The 19,392-nt window shown below is 52.2% G+C and overlaps 1 protein-coding gene across 5 annotated transcripts in view; it reads right to left on the bottom strand.

Moving 5' to 3' along the window:
• The window catches only part of SLC45A1 (solute carrier family 45 member 1), a gene marked incomplete at its 3' end in the record, with an annotated part of 109,160 nt that overhangs the window by 51,984 nt on the left and 37,784 nt on the right, over window positions 1-19,392 (bottom strand). For all 5 annotated transcript variants that reach the window (XM_056554591.1, XM_056554593.1, XM_056554592.1 and 2 more), the window contains 2 exon segments: window positions 10,844-11,574; window positions 14,611-14,835. In XM_056554591.1, coding sequence (XP_056410566.1) covers window positions 10,844-11,574; window positions 14,611-14,835 — 956 coding nt within the window.

The following is a 19,392-nucleotide window of genomic DNA, read 5'->3' as shown; positions in this document are numbered from 1 at the left end:
ATGGTCCCTGTGTCTATGGCCCTGTGTCTATGGTCCCTGTGTCTATGGTCCCTGTGTCTATGGCCCCTGTGTCTATGGCCCCTGTGTCTATGGGCCTTGTGTCTATGGCCCCTGTGTCTATGGTCCCTGTGGCCCCTGTGTCTATGATCCTGTGTCTATGGTCCCTGTGTCTATGGTCCTGTGTCTATGGCCCCTGTGTCTATGGTCCCTGTGTCTATGGTCCTGTGTCTATGGCCCCTGTGTCTATGGTCCCTGTGTCTATGGTCCCTGTGTCTATGGTCCCTGTGTCTATGGTCCCTGTGTCTATGGCCCTGTGTCTATGGTCCTGTGTCTATGGTCCTGTGTCTATGGCCCCTGTGTCTATGGCCCCTGTGTCTATGGTCCTGTGTCTATGGCCCCTGTGTCTATGGTCCCTGTGTCTATGGCCCTGTGTCTATGGTCCTGTGTCTATGGTCCCTGTGTCTATGGTCCCTGTGTCTATGGCCCCTGTGTCTATCGCCCCTGTGTCAATGGCGCCTGTGTCTATGGCCCCTGTGTCTATGGTCCCTGTGTCAATGGGCCTTGTGTCTATGGCCCTGTGTCTATTGCCCCTGTGTCTATGGCCCCTGTGTCTATGGCCCCTGTGTCTATGGTCCCTGTGTCTATGGTCCCTGTGGCCCCTGTATCTATGGTCCTGTGTCTATGGTCCCTGTGTCTATGGCCCCTGTGTCTATGGCCCCTGTGTCTATGGTCCCTGTGCCTATGGTCCCTGTGTCTATGGTCCCTGTGTCTATGGCCCCTGTGTCTATGGGCCCTGTGTTTATGGCCCCTGTGTTTATGGCCCCTGTGTCTATGGTCCTGTGTCTATGGTCCCTGTGTCTATGGTCCCTGTGTCTATGGCCCTGTGTCTATGGTCCCTGTGTCTATGGTCCCTGTGTCTATGGCCCTGTGTCTATGGTCCCTGTGTCTATGGTCCCTGTGTCTATGGCCCCTGTGTCTATGGGCCTTGTGTCTATGGCCCCTGTGTCTATGGTCCCTGTGGCCCCTGTGTCTATGATCCTGTGTCTATGGTCCCTGTGTCTATGGCCCCTGTGTCTATGGCCCCTGTGTCTATGGCCCCTGTGTCTATGGCCCCTGTGTCTATAACCCCTGTGTCTATAACCCCTGTGTCTATGGCCCCTGTGTCTATGGCCCTGTGTCTATGGGCCCTGTGTCTATGGGCCCTGTGTATATTGCCCCTGTGTATATGGCCCCTGTGTCTATGGTCCTGTGTCTATGGCCCCTATGTCTATGGGCCCTGTGTCTATGGCCCCTGTGTCTATGCCCCCTGTGTCTATGGCCCCTGTGTCTATGGGCCCTGTGTCTATGGGCCCTGTGTCTATGGGCCCTGTGTCTATGGGCCCTGTGTCTATGGGCCTTGTGTCTATGGGCCTTGTGTCTATGGCCCCTGTGTCTATGGTCCTGTGTCTATGGCCCCCGTGTCTATGGGCCTTGTGTCTATGGCCCCTGTGTCTATGGGCCCTGTGTTTATGGCCCCTGTGTTTATGGCCCCTGTGTTTATGGCCCCTGTGTCTATGGTCCTGTGTCTATGGTCCCTGTGTCTATGGCCCTGTGTCTATGGTCCCTGTGTCTATGGTCCCTGTGTCTATGGTCCCTGTGTCTATGGTCCCTGTGTCTATGGCCCCTGTGTCTATGGGCCTTGTGTCTATGGCCCCTGTGTCTATGGTCCCTGTGTCCCCTGTGTCTATGATCCTGTGTCTATGGTCCCTGTGTCTATGGCCCCTGTGTCTATGGCCCCTGTGTCTATGGCCCCTGTGTCTATGGCGCCTGTGTCTATGGCGCCTGTGTCTATGGCGCCTGTGTCTATGGCCCCTGTGTCTATAACCCCTGTGTCTATAACCCCTGTGTCTATAACCCCTGTGTCTATGGCCCCTGTGTCTATGGCCCTGTGTCTATGGGCCCTGTGTCTATGGCCCCTGTGTATATGGCCCCTGTGTCTATGGCCCCTGTGTCTATGGTCCTGTGTCTATGGCCCCTATGTCTATGGGCCCTGTGTCTATGGCCCCTGTGTCTATGCCCCCTGTGTCTATGGGCCTTGTGTCTATGGCCCCTGTGTCAATGGGCCTTGTGTCTATGGCCCCTGTGTCTATGGTCCCTGTGTCTATGGTCCCTGTGTCTATGGTCCCTGTGTCTATGGTCCCTGTGTCTCTGGCCCCTGTGTCTATGGCCCCTGTGTCTATGGGCCCTGTGTCTATGGGCCCTGTGTCTATGGGCCCTGTGTCTATGGGCCTTGTGTCTATGGCCCCTGTGTCTATGGTCCTGTGTCTATGGCCCCCGTGTCTATGGGCCTTGTGTCTATGGCCCCTGTGTCTATGGTCCCTGTGGCCCCTGTGTCTATGATCCTGTGTCTATGGCCCCTGTGTCTATGGCCCCTGTGTCTATGGCCCCTGTGTCTATGGCCCCTGTGTCTATGGCCCCTGTGTCTATGGCCCCTGTGTCTATAACCCCTGTGTCTATGGGCCCTGTGTCTATGGGCCCTGTGTCTATGGGCCTTGTGTCTATAGTCCCTGTGTCTATGGTCCTGTGTCTATGGCCCCTGTGTCTATGGGCCTTGTGTCTATGGCCCCTGTGTCTATGGCCCCTGTGTCTATGGCCCCTGTGTCTATGGTCCCTGTGTCTATGGTCCCTGTGTCTATGGCCCCTGTGTATATGGTCCCTGTGTCTATGGGCCCTGTGTCTATGACCCCTGTGTCTATGGGCCCTGTGTCTATGGCCCCTGTGTCTATGGCTCCGTGTCTATGGTTCTGTGTCTATGGCCCCTGTGTCTATGGCCCCTGTGTCTATGGTCCCTGTGTCTATGGTCCCTGTGTCTATGGTCCCTGTGTCTATGGCCCCTGTGTCTATGGTCCCTGTGTCTATGGCCCTGTGTCTATGGCCCTGTGTCTATGGCCCCTGTGTCTATGGCCCCTGTGTCTATGGCCCTGTGTCTATGGCCCCTGTGTCTATGGCCCTGTGTCTATGGCCCCTGTGTCTATGGCCCCTGTGTCTATGGCCCCTGTGTCTATGGTCCCTGTGTCTATGGCCCCTGTGTCTATGGCCCCTGTGTCTATGGCCCTGTGTCTATGGCCCCTGTGTCTATGGTCCCTGTGTCTATGGTCCCTGTGGCCGCTGTGTCTATGGTCCTGTGTCTATGGTCCCTGTGTCTATGGCCCCTGTGTCTATGGCCCCTGTGTCTATGGTCCCTGTGCCTATGGTCCCTGTGTCTATGGTCCCTGTGTCTATGGTCCCTGTGTCTATGGCCCCTGTGTCTATGGGCCCTGTGTTTATGGCCCCTGTGTTTATGGCCCCTGTGTCTATGGCCCCTGTGTCTATGGGCCCTGTGTCTATGGGCCCTGTGTCTATGGGCCTTGTGTCTATGGCCCCTGTGTCTATGGTCCTGTGTCTATGGCCCCCGTGTCTATGGGCCTTGTGTCTATGGCCCCTGTGTCTATGGTCCCTGTGGCCCCTGTGTATATGATCCTGTGTCTATGGTCCCTGTGTCTATGGCCCCTGTGTCTATGGCCCCTGTGTATATGGCCCCTGTGTCTATGGCCCCTGTGTCTATAACCCCTGTGTCTATAACCCCCTGTGTCTATGGGCCCTGTGTCTATGGGCCTTGTGTCTATAGTCCCTGTGGCCCCTGTGTCTATGGTCCTGTGTCTATGGCCCCTGTGTCTATGGGCCTTGTGTCTATGGCCCCTGTGTCTATGGCCCCTGTGTCTATGGCCCCTGTGTCTATGGCCCCTGTGTGTATGGTCCCTGTGTCTATGGGCCCTGTGTATATGGTCCCTGTGTCTATGGGCCCTGTGTCTATGGCCCCTGTGTCTATGGCCCCTGTGTCTATGGCTCCGTGTCTATGGCCCCTGTGTCTATGCTGTGTCTATGGCCCCTATGCTGTGTTTATTGAGCCCAAGTGATCATCCCTTATTGAGCCCCAGTGATCCTCCCCTGTTGGGACCCCCCAGTGATCATCCTTTTTTGAGCCCCAGTGATCCTCCCCTGTTGGGACCCCCGTTGGGACCCCCAGTGATCATCCCCTGTTGGGACCCCAGTGATCATCCCCTGTTGGGACCCCAGTGATCATCCCTTATTGAGCCCCAGTGATCATCCCCTTTTGGGACCCCAGTGATCATCCCCTGTTGGGACCCCCCAGTGATCATCCCTTATTGAGCCCCAGTGATCATCCCTTATTGAGCCCCAGTGATAATCCCCTGTTGGGACCCCAGTGATCATCCCCTGTTGGGACCCCAGTGATCATCCTTTATTGAGCCCCAGTGATAATCCCCTGTTGGGACCCCAGTGATCATCCCCTGTTGGGACCCCAGTGATCTTCCTTTATTGAGCCCCAGTGATAATCCCCTGTTGGGACCCCAGTGATCATCCCCTGTTGGGACCCCAGTGATCCTCCCCTGTTGGGACCCCCAGTGATACTCCCCTGTTGGGACCCCCAGTGATCCTCCCCTGTTGGAATCCCGAGTGATCAGCTGTGATCTGTGAGGAAACATGGCCATAAGGAATTTATTTCCCCTGCCCCCATAGGACAAGCAGGATAGGACGGGTCCTCCAGAGAGACCCTCTTTGTAACTGCTCCCCCCCCTCCCTCTGTCTAATAGATGAAGACCCCCTTAAAGGTGACAGACATTATCAATAATGTTGACTCTTATGTACAAGATCCTACAGGAGAAACCTACAGGGACGTTTCCGGCCATAGAGTCACCATATTGGATGGACAAATGATAACATTAGGGGGGCCGGAGGGATACAAGGGGAGGGGCTGCAGAGCGACACAACCCCTGAGGTACTAAAGGGGCCACATTTTAGCCATTGTAAAAGTTAATGAAAAGGATAAGAATCAAGGAAAGTAAATTCTGTCTTATATCTATTAAACCGGGAAATATCAGCCGAGCTTTAACCTAAACCTTGATAAATATGGTCCCTGTGTCTATGGCCCCTGTGTCTATGGCCCCTGTGTCCATGGCCCCTGTGTCCATGGCCCCTGTGTCTTTGGTCCCTGTGTCTATGGCCCCTGTGTCTATGGTCCCTGTGTCTATGGCCCCTGTGTCTATGGCCCCTGTGTCCATGGCCCCTGTGTCTATGGTCCCTGTGTCTATGGCCCCTGTGTCTATGGCCCCTGTGTCCATGGCCCCTGTGTCTATGGCCCCTGTGTCTTTGGTCCTGTGTCTATGGTCCCTGTGTCTATGGCCCCTGTGTCTATGGTCCCTGTGTCTATGGCCCCTGTGTCTATGGCCCCTGTGTCTATGGCCCCTGTGTCTATGGTCCCTGTGTCTATGGCCCCTGTGTCTATGGCCCCTGTGTCTATGGTCCCTGTGTCTATGGCCCCTGTGTCTATGGCCCCTGTGTTTATGGCCCCTGTGTCTATGGTCCTGTGTCTATGGTCCCTGTGTCTATGGCCCTGTGTCTATGGCCCCTGTGTCTATGGGCCCTGTGTCTATGGGCCCTGTGTCTATGGCCCCTGTGTCTATGGTCCCTGTGTCTATGGTCCCTGTGGCCCCTGTGTCTATGGTCCTGTGCCTATGGTCCCTGTGTCTATGGTCCCTGTGTCTATGGCCCCTGTGTCTATGGGCCCTGTGTCTATGGCCCCTGTGTTTATGGCCCCTGTGGCCCCTGTGTCTATGGCCCTGTGTCTATGGTCCCTGTGTCTATGGTCCCTGTGTCTATGGCCCCTGTGTCTATGGGCCTTGTGTCTATGGCCCCTGTGTCTATGGTCCCTGTGGCCCCTGTGTCTATGATCCTGTGTCTATGGTCCCTGTGTCTATGGCCCCTGTGTCTATGGTCCTGTGTCTATGGCCCCTGTGTCTATGGTCCCTGTGTCTATGGTCCTGTGTCTATGGTCCCTGTGTCTATGGTCCTGTGTCTATGGTCCTGTGTCTATGGCCCCTGTGTCTATGGCCCCTGTGTCTATGGTCCTGTGTCTATGGCCCCTGTGTCTATGGTCCCTGTGTCTATGGCCCTGTGTCTATGGTCCTGTGTCTATGGTCCCTGTGTCTATGGTCCCTGTGTCTATGGCCCCTGTGTCTATGGCCCCTGTGTCTTTGGTCCTGTGTCTATGGTCCCTGTGTCTATGGCCCCTGTGTCTATGGTCCCTGTGTCTATGGCCCCTGTGTCTATGGCCCCTGTGTCTATGGCCCCTGTGTCTATGGTCCCTGTGTCTATGGCCCCTGTGTCTATGGCCCCTGTGTCTATGGTCCCTGTGTCTATGGCCCCTGTGTCTATGGCCCCTGTGTTTATGGCCCCTGTGTCTATGGTCCTGTGTCTATGGTCCCTGTGTCTATGGCCCTGTGTCTATGGCCCCTGTGTCTATGGGCCCTGTGTCTATGGGCCCTGTGTCTATGGCCCCTGTGTCTATGGTCCCTGTGTCTATGGTCCCTGTGGCCCCTGTGTCTATGGTCCTGTGCCTATGGTCCCTGTGTCTATGGTCCCTGTGTCTATGGCCCCTGTGTCTATGGGCCCTGTGTCTATGGCCCCTGTGTTTATGGCCCCTGTGGCCCCTGTGTCTATGGCCCTGTGTCTATGGTCCCTGTGTCTATGGTCCCTGTGTCTATGGCCCCTGTGTCTATGGGCCTTGTGTCTATGGCCCCTGTGTCTATGGTCCCTGTGGCCCCTGTGTCTATGATCCTGTGTCTATGGTCCCTGTGTCTATGGCCCCTGTGTCTATGGTCCTGTGTCTATGGCCCCTGTGTCTATGGTCCCTGTGTCTATGGTCCTGTGTCTATGGCCCCTGTGTCTATGGTCCCTGTGTCTATGGCCCTGTGTCTATGGTCCTGTGTCTATGGTCCTGTGTCTATGGCCCCTGTGTCTATGGCCCCTGTGTCTATGGTCCTGTGTCTATGGCCCCTGTGTCTATGGTCCCTGTGTCTATGGCCCTGTGTCTATGGTCCTGTGTCTATGGTCCCTGTGTCTATGGTCCCTGTGTCTATGGCCCCTGTGTCTATGGCCCCTGTGTCTTTGGTCCTGTGTCTATGGTCCCTGTGTCTATGGCCCCTGTGTCTATGGTCCCTGTGTCTATGGCCCCTGTGTCTATGGCCCCTGTGTCTATGGCCCCTGTGTCTATGGTCCCTGTGTCTATGGCCCCTGTGTCTATGGCCCCTGTGTCTATGGTCCCTGTGTCTATGGCCCCTGTGTCTATGGCCCCTGTGTTTATGGCCCCTGTGTCTATGGTCCTGTGTCTATGGTCCCTGTGTCTATGGCCCTGTGTCTATGGCCCCTGTGTCTATGGGCCCTGTGTCTATGGGCCCTGTGTCTATGGCCCCTGTGTCTATGGTCCCTGTGTCTATGGTCCCTGTGGCCCCTGTGTCTATGGTCCTGTGCCTATGGTCCCTGTGTCTATGGTCCCTGTGTCTATGGCCCCTGTGTCTATGGGCCCTGTGTCTATGGCCCCTGTGTTTATGGCCCCTGTGGCCCCTGTGTCTATGGCCCTGTGTCTATGGTCCCTGTGTCTATGGTCCCTGTGTCTATGGCCCCTGTGTCTATGGGCCTTGTGTCTATGGCCCCTGTGTCTATGGTCCCTGTGGCCCCTGTGTCTATGATCCTGTGTCTATGGTCCCTGTGTCTATGGCCCCTGTGTCTATGGTCCTGTGTCTATGGCCCCTGTGTCTATGGTCCCTGTGTCTATGGTCCTGTGTCTATGGCCCCTGTGTCTATGGTCCCTGTGTCTATGGCCCTGTGTCTATGGTCCTGTGTCTATGGTCCTGTGTCTATGGCCCCTGTGTCTATGGCCCCTGTGTCTATGGTCCTGTGTCTATGGCCCCTGTGTCTATGGTCCCTGTGTCTATGGCCCTGTGTCTATGGTCCTGTGTCTATGGTCCCTGTGTCTATGGTCCCTGTGTCTATGGCCCCTGTGTCTATCGCCCCTGTGTCAATGGCGCCTGTGTCTATGGCCCCTGTGTCTATGGTCCCTGTGTCAATGGGCCTTGTGTCTATGGCCCCTGTGTCTATGGTCCCTGTGTCTATGGCCCCTGTGTCAATGGGCCTTGTGTCTATGGCCCCTGTGTCTATGGTCCCTGTGTCTATGGCCCCTGTGTCTATGGTCCTGTGTCTATGGTCCTGTGTCTATGGCCCCTGTGTCTATAACCCCTGTGTCGATGGCCCCTGTGTCTATGGCCCTGTGTCTATGGGCCCTGTGTCTATGGCCCCTGTGTCTATGGCCCTGTGTATATTGCCCCTGTGTATATGGCCCCTGTGTCTATGGTCCTGTGTCTATGGCCCCTATGTCTATGGGCCCTGTGTCTATGGCCCCTGTGTCTATGCCCCCTGTGTCTATGGGCCTTGTGTCTATGGCCCCTGTGTCTATGGCCCCTGTGTCTATGGTCCCTGTGTCTATGGTCCCTGTGTCTATGGTCCCTGTGTCTATCGCCCCTGTGTCTATGGGCCCTGTGTCTATGGCCCCTGTGTCTATGGGCCCTGTGTCTATGGGCCCTGTGTCTATGGGCCCTGTGTCTATGGCCCCTATGTCTATGGTCCTGTGTCTATGGCCCCCATGTCTATGGGCCTTGTGTCTATGGCCCCTGTGTCTATGGTCCCTGTGGCCCCTGTGTCTATGGTCCCTGTGTCTATGGCCCCTGTGTCTATGGCCCCTGTGTCTATGGCCCCTGTGTCTATAACCCCTGTGTCGATGGCCCCTGTGTCTATGGCCCTGTGTCTATGGGCCCTGTGTCTATGGCCCCTGTGTCTATGGCCCTGTGTATATTGCCCCTGTGTATATGGCCCCTGTGTCTATGGTCCTGTGTCTATGGCCCCCATGTCTATGGGCCTTGTGTCTATGGCCCCTGTGTCTATGGTCCCTGTGGCCCCTGTGTCTATGGTCCCTGTGTCTATGGCCCCTGTGTCTATGGCCCCTGTGTCTATGGCCCCTGTGTCTATGGCCCCTGTGTCTATAACCCCTGTGTCTATGGGCCCTGTGTCTATGGGCCCTGTGTCTATGGGCCCTGTGTCTATGGGCCTTGTGTCTATGGGCCTTGTGTCTATGGTCCCTGTGGCCCCTGTGTCTATGGTCCTGTGTCTATGGCCTCTGTGTCTATGGCCCCTGTGTCTATGGCCCCTGTGTCTATGGTCCCTGTGTCTATGGTCCCTGTGTCTATGGCCCCTGTGTATATGGTCCCTGTGTCTATGGGCCCTGTGTCTATGACCCCTGTGTCTATGGTCCCTGTGTCTATGGCTCCGTGTCTATGGTCCTGTGTCTATGGCCCCTGTGTCTATGCTGTGTCTATGGCCCCGTGTCTATGGGCCCTGTGTCTATGGCCCCTGTGTCTATGCTGTGTCTATGGCCCCGTGTCTATGGTCCTGTGTCTATGGTCCCTGTGTCTAAGGTCCCTGTGTCTATGGGCCCGGTGTCTATGGCCCCTGTGTCTATGGCTCCTGTGTCTATGGCTCCTGTGTCTATGGTCCTGTTTCTATGGCAAATGTGTCTATGGCCCCTGTGTCTATAGCCCCTGTGTCTATGGTCCCTGTGTCTATGGTCCCTGTGTCTATGGCCCCTGTGTCTATGGGCCGTGTCTGTGGCTCCTGTGTCTATGGCCCCTGTGTCTATGGGCCCTGTGTCTATGGCCCCTGTGTCTGTGGCTCCTGTGTCTATGGGCCCTGTGTCTATGGGCCCTGTGTCTATGGGCCCTGTGTCTGTGGCCCCTGTGTCTGTGGCCCCTGTGTCTATGGTCCTGGGTCTATGGTCCCTGTGTCTTTGGTCCTGTGTCTTTGGTCCTGTGTCTTTGGTCCTGGGTCTATGGGCCCTGTGTCTTTTGGCCTTTGTCTATGGCTCCTTGTGTTTTGGGCCCGTGTCTTTGGCCCCATGTCATTGGTCCTGTGGCTATTGGTCTTGTGTCTTTGGTCCTGTGTCTTTGGTCCTTGGTCCATGGGCCCTGTGTCTATGGTCCTGTGTCTTTGGTCCTGGGTCTTTGGTCCCTGTGTCTATGGGCCCTGTGTCTATGGGCCCTGGGTCAATGGCCCCTGTGTCTATGATCCTGGGTCTATGGGCCCTGTGTCTTTGGTCCTGGGTCTATGGTCCCTGTGACTATGGGCCCTGTGTCTTTGGTCCTGTGTCTATAGGCCCTGTGTCTATGGGCCCTATGTCTATGGGCCCTGTGTCTTTGGTCCTGTGTCTATGGGCCCTGTGTCTATGGGCCCTGTGTCTTTGGTCCTGTGTCTTTGGGCCCTGTGTCTTTTGGCCTTTGTCTAGGGCTCCTTGTGTTTTGGGCCCGTGTCTTTGGCCCCGTGTCATTGGTCCTGTGGCTATTGGTCCTGTGTCTATGGGCCCTGTGTCTATGGGCCCTGTGTCTTTGGTCCTGGGTCTATGGGCCCTGTGTCTTTTGGCCTTTGTCTATCGCTCCTTGTGTTTTTGGCCCGTGTCTTTGGTCCTGTGTCTTTGGCCCTGTGTCTTTGGTCCTGTGTCTATGGGACCTGTGTCTATGGGCCCTGTGTCTATGGGCCCTGTGTCTATGAGCCCTGTGTCTTTTGGCCTTTGTCTATGGCTCCTTGTGTTTTGGCCCCATGTCATTGGTCCTGTGGCTATGGTCCCATGTCTCTTCGGCCTGTGTCATTTGGTGGTGTTTTTGGGCCTGTGTCTTATTCTCTACCATTCTATGAATGGAAAAAATCCAATATATTCGTAAAAAAAGAAACAACTAATTAAAGGGTTTGTCCAGGAATAGAAAACATGGCAACTCTTTTCAGGAGTCCATGAATTGTTCACGAGCTTCAACATCGCTCACAACCTGTGGAAAGTTGTGGCACTATTTTTGGAAGAAAGCAGCCATGTTCCTCTAATCCTATAACCCCCTTTGAGTGCATGATACGGCGATAACGTTCATTTTACCTGCTGACTGAACGTCACATTTCGCCTCCGGCCGCTCTCTGGACACGTCCCGGTGACTATATCCGGGATGGCCAATGACTGAGGCCTTTTCAGGATTCCCGATGCTCTGGCTTTCGGTGCATCTAGGGACCCAACTCTCAGGCTGCTCCTGTCTGTGCCAGGACTGGTCAGGTTCTCAGCAGAGTCCAGGCTTCTGTTTCCGCCGCAGTAAAGACTTTCGGGTACTCGGGGAAGACTACTGGCTTGTCTTGGTAAACTCCCAGAGGTGGAGGAAAAGCCCTCGTGGCCCCCGGTGAAGCAGTCAATGAGAACACTGTCAATGTTGGTTGTGCCGAAAGAGGAGGCAAACTCATTGATCCCTGTTAGGGAATTGTCTCGGCTAATCAGGCTGCCATACTTCGGTGTGAGAGGACTGAGGGGCGAGATGGGACTGGTGAAGCTGGCGTACAGGTGGTTGCAGTTTTGTGTGGGGGCAACTTGATGCTCCTGCTCTTCAAAAAACACAGGGGGTGATGGAGGCAGAGGGAGGCTGGGGCTCTTCATCACCTTCTTCTTGCTGAAGGACTGCAGAGGTCTCTCGGGAATACTGATCAAGGTCAAGACGGTGGTGATGGCCAAAGTTATGGAGGTGAAGGTATAGATGACCCGTAACTGGCCGCCCATGGCTTTTCCAAACTTTGTCTTGTTCCAGTTAATGCCGCCCACTACGTAACCAAAACCGCCACCAAGACCTGGAAGAACAAGGACAGATAATAACAAGTTATTACAAGTTCTCAGTGGGTCCGATAGGGATCCTGCCTTTTCTTTATTCGTTTATAGTGTTGAGCGGCATAGGCCATATTCAAATTCGCGATATTTCGCGAATATATGGACGAATATTCGTAATATATTCGCTACATTCGCATATGCGTAATATTCGTGTAAATTTTCGCATATGCGAACATTCGCATATACGAAAATTTACATCCGAGAAAATGGGCATGTAAAACAATTCGCATACAAGAAAATTTAACATATGTGAAAATACGCATATGCGAAAAAGTTCATAACAGAAAATTCGCATGTCAGAAAATTAGAATATGTGAAAATGCGCATATACGAAAAATGTCTTACCAGAAAATTCGCATATAAGAAAATTAACATATGCGAAATTTTACATAGGTGAAAATTAGCATGTAAGAAAATTAGTGCATGGGAAAATTCACATATACGAAAATCTACATAGGAGAAAATTCGCATATAAGAAAATTAACATATGCGAAATTTTACATAGGTGAAAATTAGCATGTAAGAAAATTAGTGCATGGGAAAATTCACATATACGAAAATCTACATAGGAGAAAATTCGCATATAAGAAAATTAGCATATGTGAAAATGAGCATATGCTAAAATTTGCATAAGCGAAAAAAACGAATATTCGTAATTGCGAATATATAGTGCTATATTCGCGAATATTCGCGTATTCGCGAATGTGCGATATTCCAGAATAAAATTCGAATTGTGAATATTCGTGAGCAACACTATTCGTTTATAATGTCCCCAAAAAAATAAAATAAAAAAAAACAACTAAATTAACCTTGTTTATGTTTAGAACTCCAATGAAGACTCGTGTCTCCATAGCAACAGACTACAAACAAGACTTGTGTAGTCTGATCCTACAACCTCACTGTCTTCCAGTTGTCCCCATTTCTCCTGTATGTCCCTGCTGGGCATGATTGTCTTCTGATTGGGGGAGGAGGAAAAGCTGCTGCCAGACTCCTATAGTGACCGCTTATCTCTCCCAGAACAAAAGGATCGGGTAGTTAAAAATCCATCATGCCCGATCCTTCTCTATCCGAACATCTACTGTCAGGGAATGTTTAAAAAAATAAAGTGAACACTAAGATAACACATCCTGATCTGAATGACCTAATCGTATGAAATCCTTTCCTCTTTACATAGTTGAATTCGCTGACAACAAAATCACCAAAAATTATCAATGGAAATCATTAACCCCTGGAGGTCTGGATATGGAGTCACCCTCAAAATCACAGAGGAAAACCCCACTACAGGCCGATCCAACTTTATGTAATGTCCTTAATACAAGTCCCAATGAGGCTCAGTAGTGTGTGGCCTCCACGTGCCCGTATGACCTCCCCGCCTGGGCATGCTCCTGATGAGGTGGAGGATGGTCTCCTGAGGGATGTCCTCCCAGACCTGGACTAAAGCATCCACCAACTCCTGGACAGTCTGTGGTGGATGGAGCGAGACGTCCCAGATGTGCTCAATCGTATTCAGGGGAACGGGCGGCCAGTCCATAGCATCAATGCCTTCCTCTTGTAGGAACTGCTGACACACTCCAGACACATGAGGTCTAGTATTGTCTTGTATTAGGAGGAACCCAACCGCACCAGCATATGGTCTCACAAGGTTCTGAGGATCTCATCTCGGTACCTAATGGCAGTCAGGCTACCTCTGGCAAGCACATGAAGGGCTGTGCGGCCCCCCAAAGAAATGCCACCCCACACCATTACTTACCCACCACCAAACCAGTCATGCTGGGGGATGTTACAGGCAGCAGAACGTTCTCCACAGCATCTCCAGATTTTGTCACGTCTGTCACATGTGCTCAGTGTGAACCTGCTTTCATCTGTGAGGAGCACAGGGCGCCAGTGGTGAATTTGCCAATCTTGGTGTTCTCTGGCAAATGCCAAACGTCCTGCAGGGTGTTGGGCTGTAAGCACAACCCCCACCTGTGAACATCGGGCCCTCATACCACCCTCATTTGTGTCCTGCTGGTGGTCATTTTGCAGGGCTCTGGCAGTGCTCCTCCTGCTCCTCCTTGCACAATGGTGGAGGTAGCAGTCCTGCTGCTGGGTTGTTGCCCTCATACGGCCTCCTCCACGTCTCCTGATGTACTGGCCTGTCTCCTGGTAGCGCCTCCATGCTCTGGACACTACGCTGACAGACACAGCAAACATTCTTGCCACAGCTCGCATTGATCTCCCATCCTGGATGAGCTGCACTACCTGAGCCCCTTATGTGGGTTGTAGACTCGGTCTCATGCTACCACTAGAGTGAAAGCACCGCCAGCATTCAAAAGTGATCCTCCCCTGTTGGGACCCCCAGTGATCCTCCCCTGTTGGGACCTCCAGTGATCCTCCCCTGTTGGGACCCCCAGTGATCCTCCCCTGTTGCAACCCCCAGTGATCATCCCCTGTTGGGACCCCCCAGTGATCCTCCCCTGTTGGGACCCCCCCAGTGATCCTCCCCTGTTGTGACCTCCAGTTATCCTTCCCTGTTGGGACCCCCAGTGATCCTCCCCTGTTGGGACCCCCAGTGATCCTCCCCTGTTGGGACCCTCAGTGATCATCCCCTTTTGGGACCCCCAGTGATCCTCCCCTGTTGCAACCCCCAGAGATCATTATGGCCATTAGGGATTTATTTTCCCTGCAGTGCCCCCATAGGACAAGCAGGTCAGGACGGGTCCTCCTGAGAGACGCTGTTTGTAACCGCTCCCCCCTCTGTCTAATAGAGGAAGACCCCCTTAAAGGTGACATACATTATCAATAACTAATGACAATTGGCTCTCCTGACCCCCCCCCCCCACCCTACCCATGAATGTTTGGCGCGGTGGTGACAGTCGACAGTCGGCCAAAGCCACCAAAGGATGCAGGTTTTGAAGTCTTTAATCCAAATAGTTTGGGCGCCTTCAGAAGGTATATAATGGGGTCCCTAAACTAGAGATTTCCTAGAGGTCCCCTTTAAACATCCTGCTGGGACTTACCTCCCAGAAGAGCGTGAATGTTCAGTCCCCGGTCCTGGTCCTCCGGGCTGCACACGTCCATCATGTAGGCATGGCTGGGACTATCAGCAGAATCTGCACTAAAATCCATGAGGACCACCCCGCAGATGGTCAGGATGAGGCCCCATTTATGATCGTTGTTTGTATCAGACACAGACAGTCCAATGTCTCTCCCATTGAGAAGAAGCGTGAGGCCAAATAAGGCGCCTAGGAACAAAGGAGACGTCATGTGATCTGCTGAACCATAACATGGATGTATGATGGCGGAGCCCGGGGCTACCGCTAGTCTGATCACACATAGGACACGTCTGCTGCTAGTCTGATCACACATAGGACACGTCTGCTGCTAGTCTGATCACACATAGGAAACGTCTGCTGCTAGTCTGATCACACATAGGACACGTCTGCTGCTAGTCTGATCCCACATAGGGCACGTCTGCTGCTAGTCTGATGCCACATAGGGCACGTCTGCTGCTAGTCTGATCACACATAGGACACGTCTGCTGCTAGTCTGATCACACATAGGAAACGTCTGCTGCTAGTCTGATCACACATAGGACACGTCTGCTGCTGGTCTGATCCCACATAGGGCACGTCTGCTGCTAGTCTGATGCCACATAGGGCACGTCTGCTACTAGTCTGATCACACATAGGACACGTCTGCTGCTAGTCTGATCACACATAGGACACGTCTGCTGCTAGTCTGATCCCACATAGGGCACGTCTGCTGCTAGTCTGATCACACATAGGACACGTCTGCTGCTAGTCTGATCACACATAGGACACGTCTGCTGCTAGTCTGATCCCACATAGGGCACGTCTGCTGCTAGTCTGATCACACATAGGACACGTCTGCTGCTAGTCTGATCCCACATAGGGCACGTCTGCTGCTAGTCTGATCCCACATAGGGCACGTCTGCTGCTAGTCTGATCACACATAGGACACGTCTGCTGCTAGTCTGATCATACATAGGACACGTCTGCTGCTAGTCTGATCATACATAGGACACGTCTGCTGCTAGTCTGATCACACATAGGACACGTCTGTTGCTAGTCTGATCATACATAGGACATGTCTGCTGCTAGTCTGATCACACATAGAACACTTCTGCTGCTAGTCTGATCACACATAGGACACGTCTGCTGCTAGTCTGATCATACATAGGACACGTCTGCTGCTAGTCTGATCATACATAGGACACATCTGCTGCTAGTCTGATCATACATAGGACACGTCTGTTGCTAGTCTGCTCATACATAGGACATGTCTGCTGCTAGTCTGATCATACATAGGACACGTCTGCTGCTAGTCTGATCACACATAGGACACGTCTGCTGCTAGTCTGATCATACATAGGACACGTCTGCTGCTAGTCTGATCATACATAGGACACGTCTGCTGCTAGTCTGATCACACATAGGACACGTCTGCTGCTAGTCTGATCATACATAGGACACGTCTGCTGCTAGTCTGATCATACATAGGACACATCTGCTACTAGTCTGATCATGCATAGGACACGTCTGCTGCTATTCTGATCATACATAGGACACGTCTGCTCCTAGTCTGATCATACATAGGAAACGTCTGCTGCTAGTCTGATCACACATAGGACACGTCCGCTGCTACTCTGATCACACATAGGACACGTCCGCTGCTACTCTGATCGTACATAGGACACATCTACTGCTAGTCTGATCATACATAGGACACTTCTGCTGCTACTCTGATCATACATAGGACACGTCTGCTGCTAGTCTGATCACACATAGGACACGTCTGCTGCTAGTCTGATCATACATAGGACACGTCTGCTGCTAGTCTGATCATACATAGGACACGTCTGCTGTTAGTCTGAACATACATAGGACACGTCTGCTGCTAGTCTGATCATACATAGGACACGTCAGCTGCTAGTCTGATCACACATAGAACACTTCTGCTGCTAGTCTGATCATACATAGGACACGTCTGCTGCTAGTCTGATCATACATAGGACACGTCTGCTGCTAGTCTCATCATACATAGGACACGTCTGCTGCTAGTCTGATCACACATAGGACATGTCTGCTGCTAATCTGATCACACATAGGACACGTCTGCTGCTAGTCTGATCATACATAGGACACGTCTGCTACTAGTCTGATCACACATAGGACACGTCTGCTGCTAGTCTGATCACACATAGGACACGTCTGCTGCTAGTCTGATCACACATAGGACACGTCTGCTGCTAGTCTGATCACACATAGGACACTGCTGCTAGTCTAATCACACAAAGGACACGTCTGCTGCTAGTCTGATCACACAAAGGACACGTCTGCTGCTAGTCTGATCACACAAAGGACACGTCTGCTGCTAGTCTGATCATACATAGGACACATCTGCTGCTAGTCTGATCATACATAGGACACGTCTGCTGCTAGTCTGATCATACATAGGAAACATCTGCTGCTAGTCTGATCACACATAGGACACGTCTACTGCTAGTCTGATCACACATAGGACGCGTCTGCTGCTAGTATGATCACACATAGGACATGTCTGCTGCTAGTCTGATCATACATAGGACACGTCTGCTGCTAGTCTGATCATACATAGGAAACATCTGCTGCTAGTCTGATCATACATAGGACACGTCTGCTGCTAGTCTGATCCCACATAGGGCACGTCTGCTGCTAGTCTGATCCCACATAGGGCACGTCTGCTGCTAGTCTGATCACACATAGGACACGTCTGCTGCTAGTCTGATCATACATAGGACACGTCTGCTGCTAGTCTGATCATACATAGGACACGTCTGCTGCTAGTCTGATCACACATAGGACACGTCTGTTGCTAGTCTGATCATACATAGGACATGTCTGCTGCTAGTCTGATCACACATAGAACACTTCTGCTGCTAGTCTGATCACACATAGGACACGTCTGCTGCTAGTCTGATCATACATAGGACACGTCTGCTGCTAGTCTGATCATACATAGGACACGTCTGTTGCTAGTCTGATCATACATAGGACATGTCTGCTGCTAGTCTGATCATACATAGGACACGTCTGCTGCTAGTCTGATCATACATAGGACACGTCTGCTGCTAGTCTGATCACACATAGGACACGTCTGCTGCTAGTCTGATCACACATAGGACACGTCTGCTGCTAGTCTGATCATACATAGGACACGTCTGCTGCTAGTCTGATCATACATAGGACACATCTGCTACTAGTCTGATCATGCATAGGACACGTCTGCTGCTATTCTGATCATACACAGGACACGTCTGCTCCTAGTCTGATCATACATAGGAAACGTCCGCTGCTAGTCTGATCACACATAGGACACGTCCGCTGCTACTCTGATCACACATAGGACACATCTACTGCTAGTCTGATCATACATAGGACACTTCTGCTGCTACTCTGATCATACATAGGACACGTCTGCTGCTAGTCTGATCACACATAGGACACGTCTGCTGCTAGTCTGATCATACATAGGACACGTCTGCTGCTAGTCTGATCATACATAGGACACGTCTGCTGTTAGTCTGAACATACATAGGACACGTCTGCTGCTAGTCTGATCATACATAGGACACGTCAGCTGCTAGTCTGATCACACATAGAACACTTCTGCTGCTAGTCTGATCATACATAGGACACGTCTGCTGCTAGTCTGATCATACATAGGACACGTCTGCTGCTAGTCTCATCATACATAGGACACGTCTGCTGCTAGTCTGATCACACATAGGACATGTCTGCTGCTAGTCTGATCACACATAGGACACGTCTGCTGCTAGTCTGATCATACATAGGACACGTCTGCTACTAGTCTGATCACACATAGGACACGTCTGCTGCTAGTCTGATCACACATAGGACACGTCTGCTGCTAGTCTGATCACACATAGGACACGTCTGCTGCTAGTCTGATCACACATAGGACACGTCTGCTGCTAGTCTGATCACACATAGGACACTGCTGCTAGTCTAATCACACAAAGGACACGTCTGCTGCTAGTCTGATCACACAAAGGACACGTCTGCTGCTAGTCTGATCATACATAGGACACATCTGCTGCTAGTCTGATCATACATAGGACACGTCTGCTGCTAGTCTGATCATACATAGGAAACATCTGCTGCTAGTTTGATCACACATAGGACACGTCTGCTGCTAGTCTGATCACACATAGGACACTGCTGCTAGTCTAATCACACAAAGGACACGTCTGCTGCTAGTCTGATCACACAAAGGACACGTCTGCTGCTAGTCTGATCATACATAGGACACATCTGCTGCTAGTCTGATCATACATAGGACACGTCTGCTGCTAGTCTGATCATACATAGGAAACATCTGCTGCTAGTTTGATCACACATAGGACGCGTCTGCTGCTAGTATGATCACACATAGGACATGTCTGCTGCTAGTCTGATCATACATAGGACACGTCTGCTGCTAGTCTGATCATACATAGGAAACATCTGCTGCTAGTCTGATCATACATAGGACACGTCTGCTGCTAGTCTGATCATACATAGGACACGTCTGCTGCTAGTCTGATCATACATAGGAAACATCTGCTGCTAGTCTGATCATACATAGGACACGTCTGCTGCTAGTCTGATCATACATAGGACACCTCTACTGCTAGTCTGATCACACATAGGACACGTCTGCTGCTAGTCTGATCACACATAGGACACGTCTGCTGCTAGTCTGATCATACATAGGACACGTCTGCTGCTAGTCTGCTC

Source organism: Hyla sarda, unplaced genomic scaffold (genome assembly GCF_029499605.1).
Source record: "Hyla sarda isolate aHylSar1 unplaced genomic scaffold, aHylSar1.hap1 scaffold_801, whole genome shotgun sequence".
Taxonomy (NCBI): Eukaryota; Metazoa; Chordata; class Amphibia; order Anura; family Hylidae; genus Hyla; species Hyla sarda.
The sequence above is the reverse complement of the archived record's forward strand: the minus strand, read 5'-3'. Positions and strand labels throughout refer to the sequence as shown.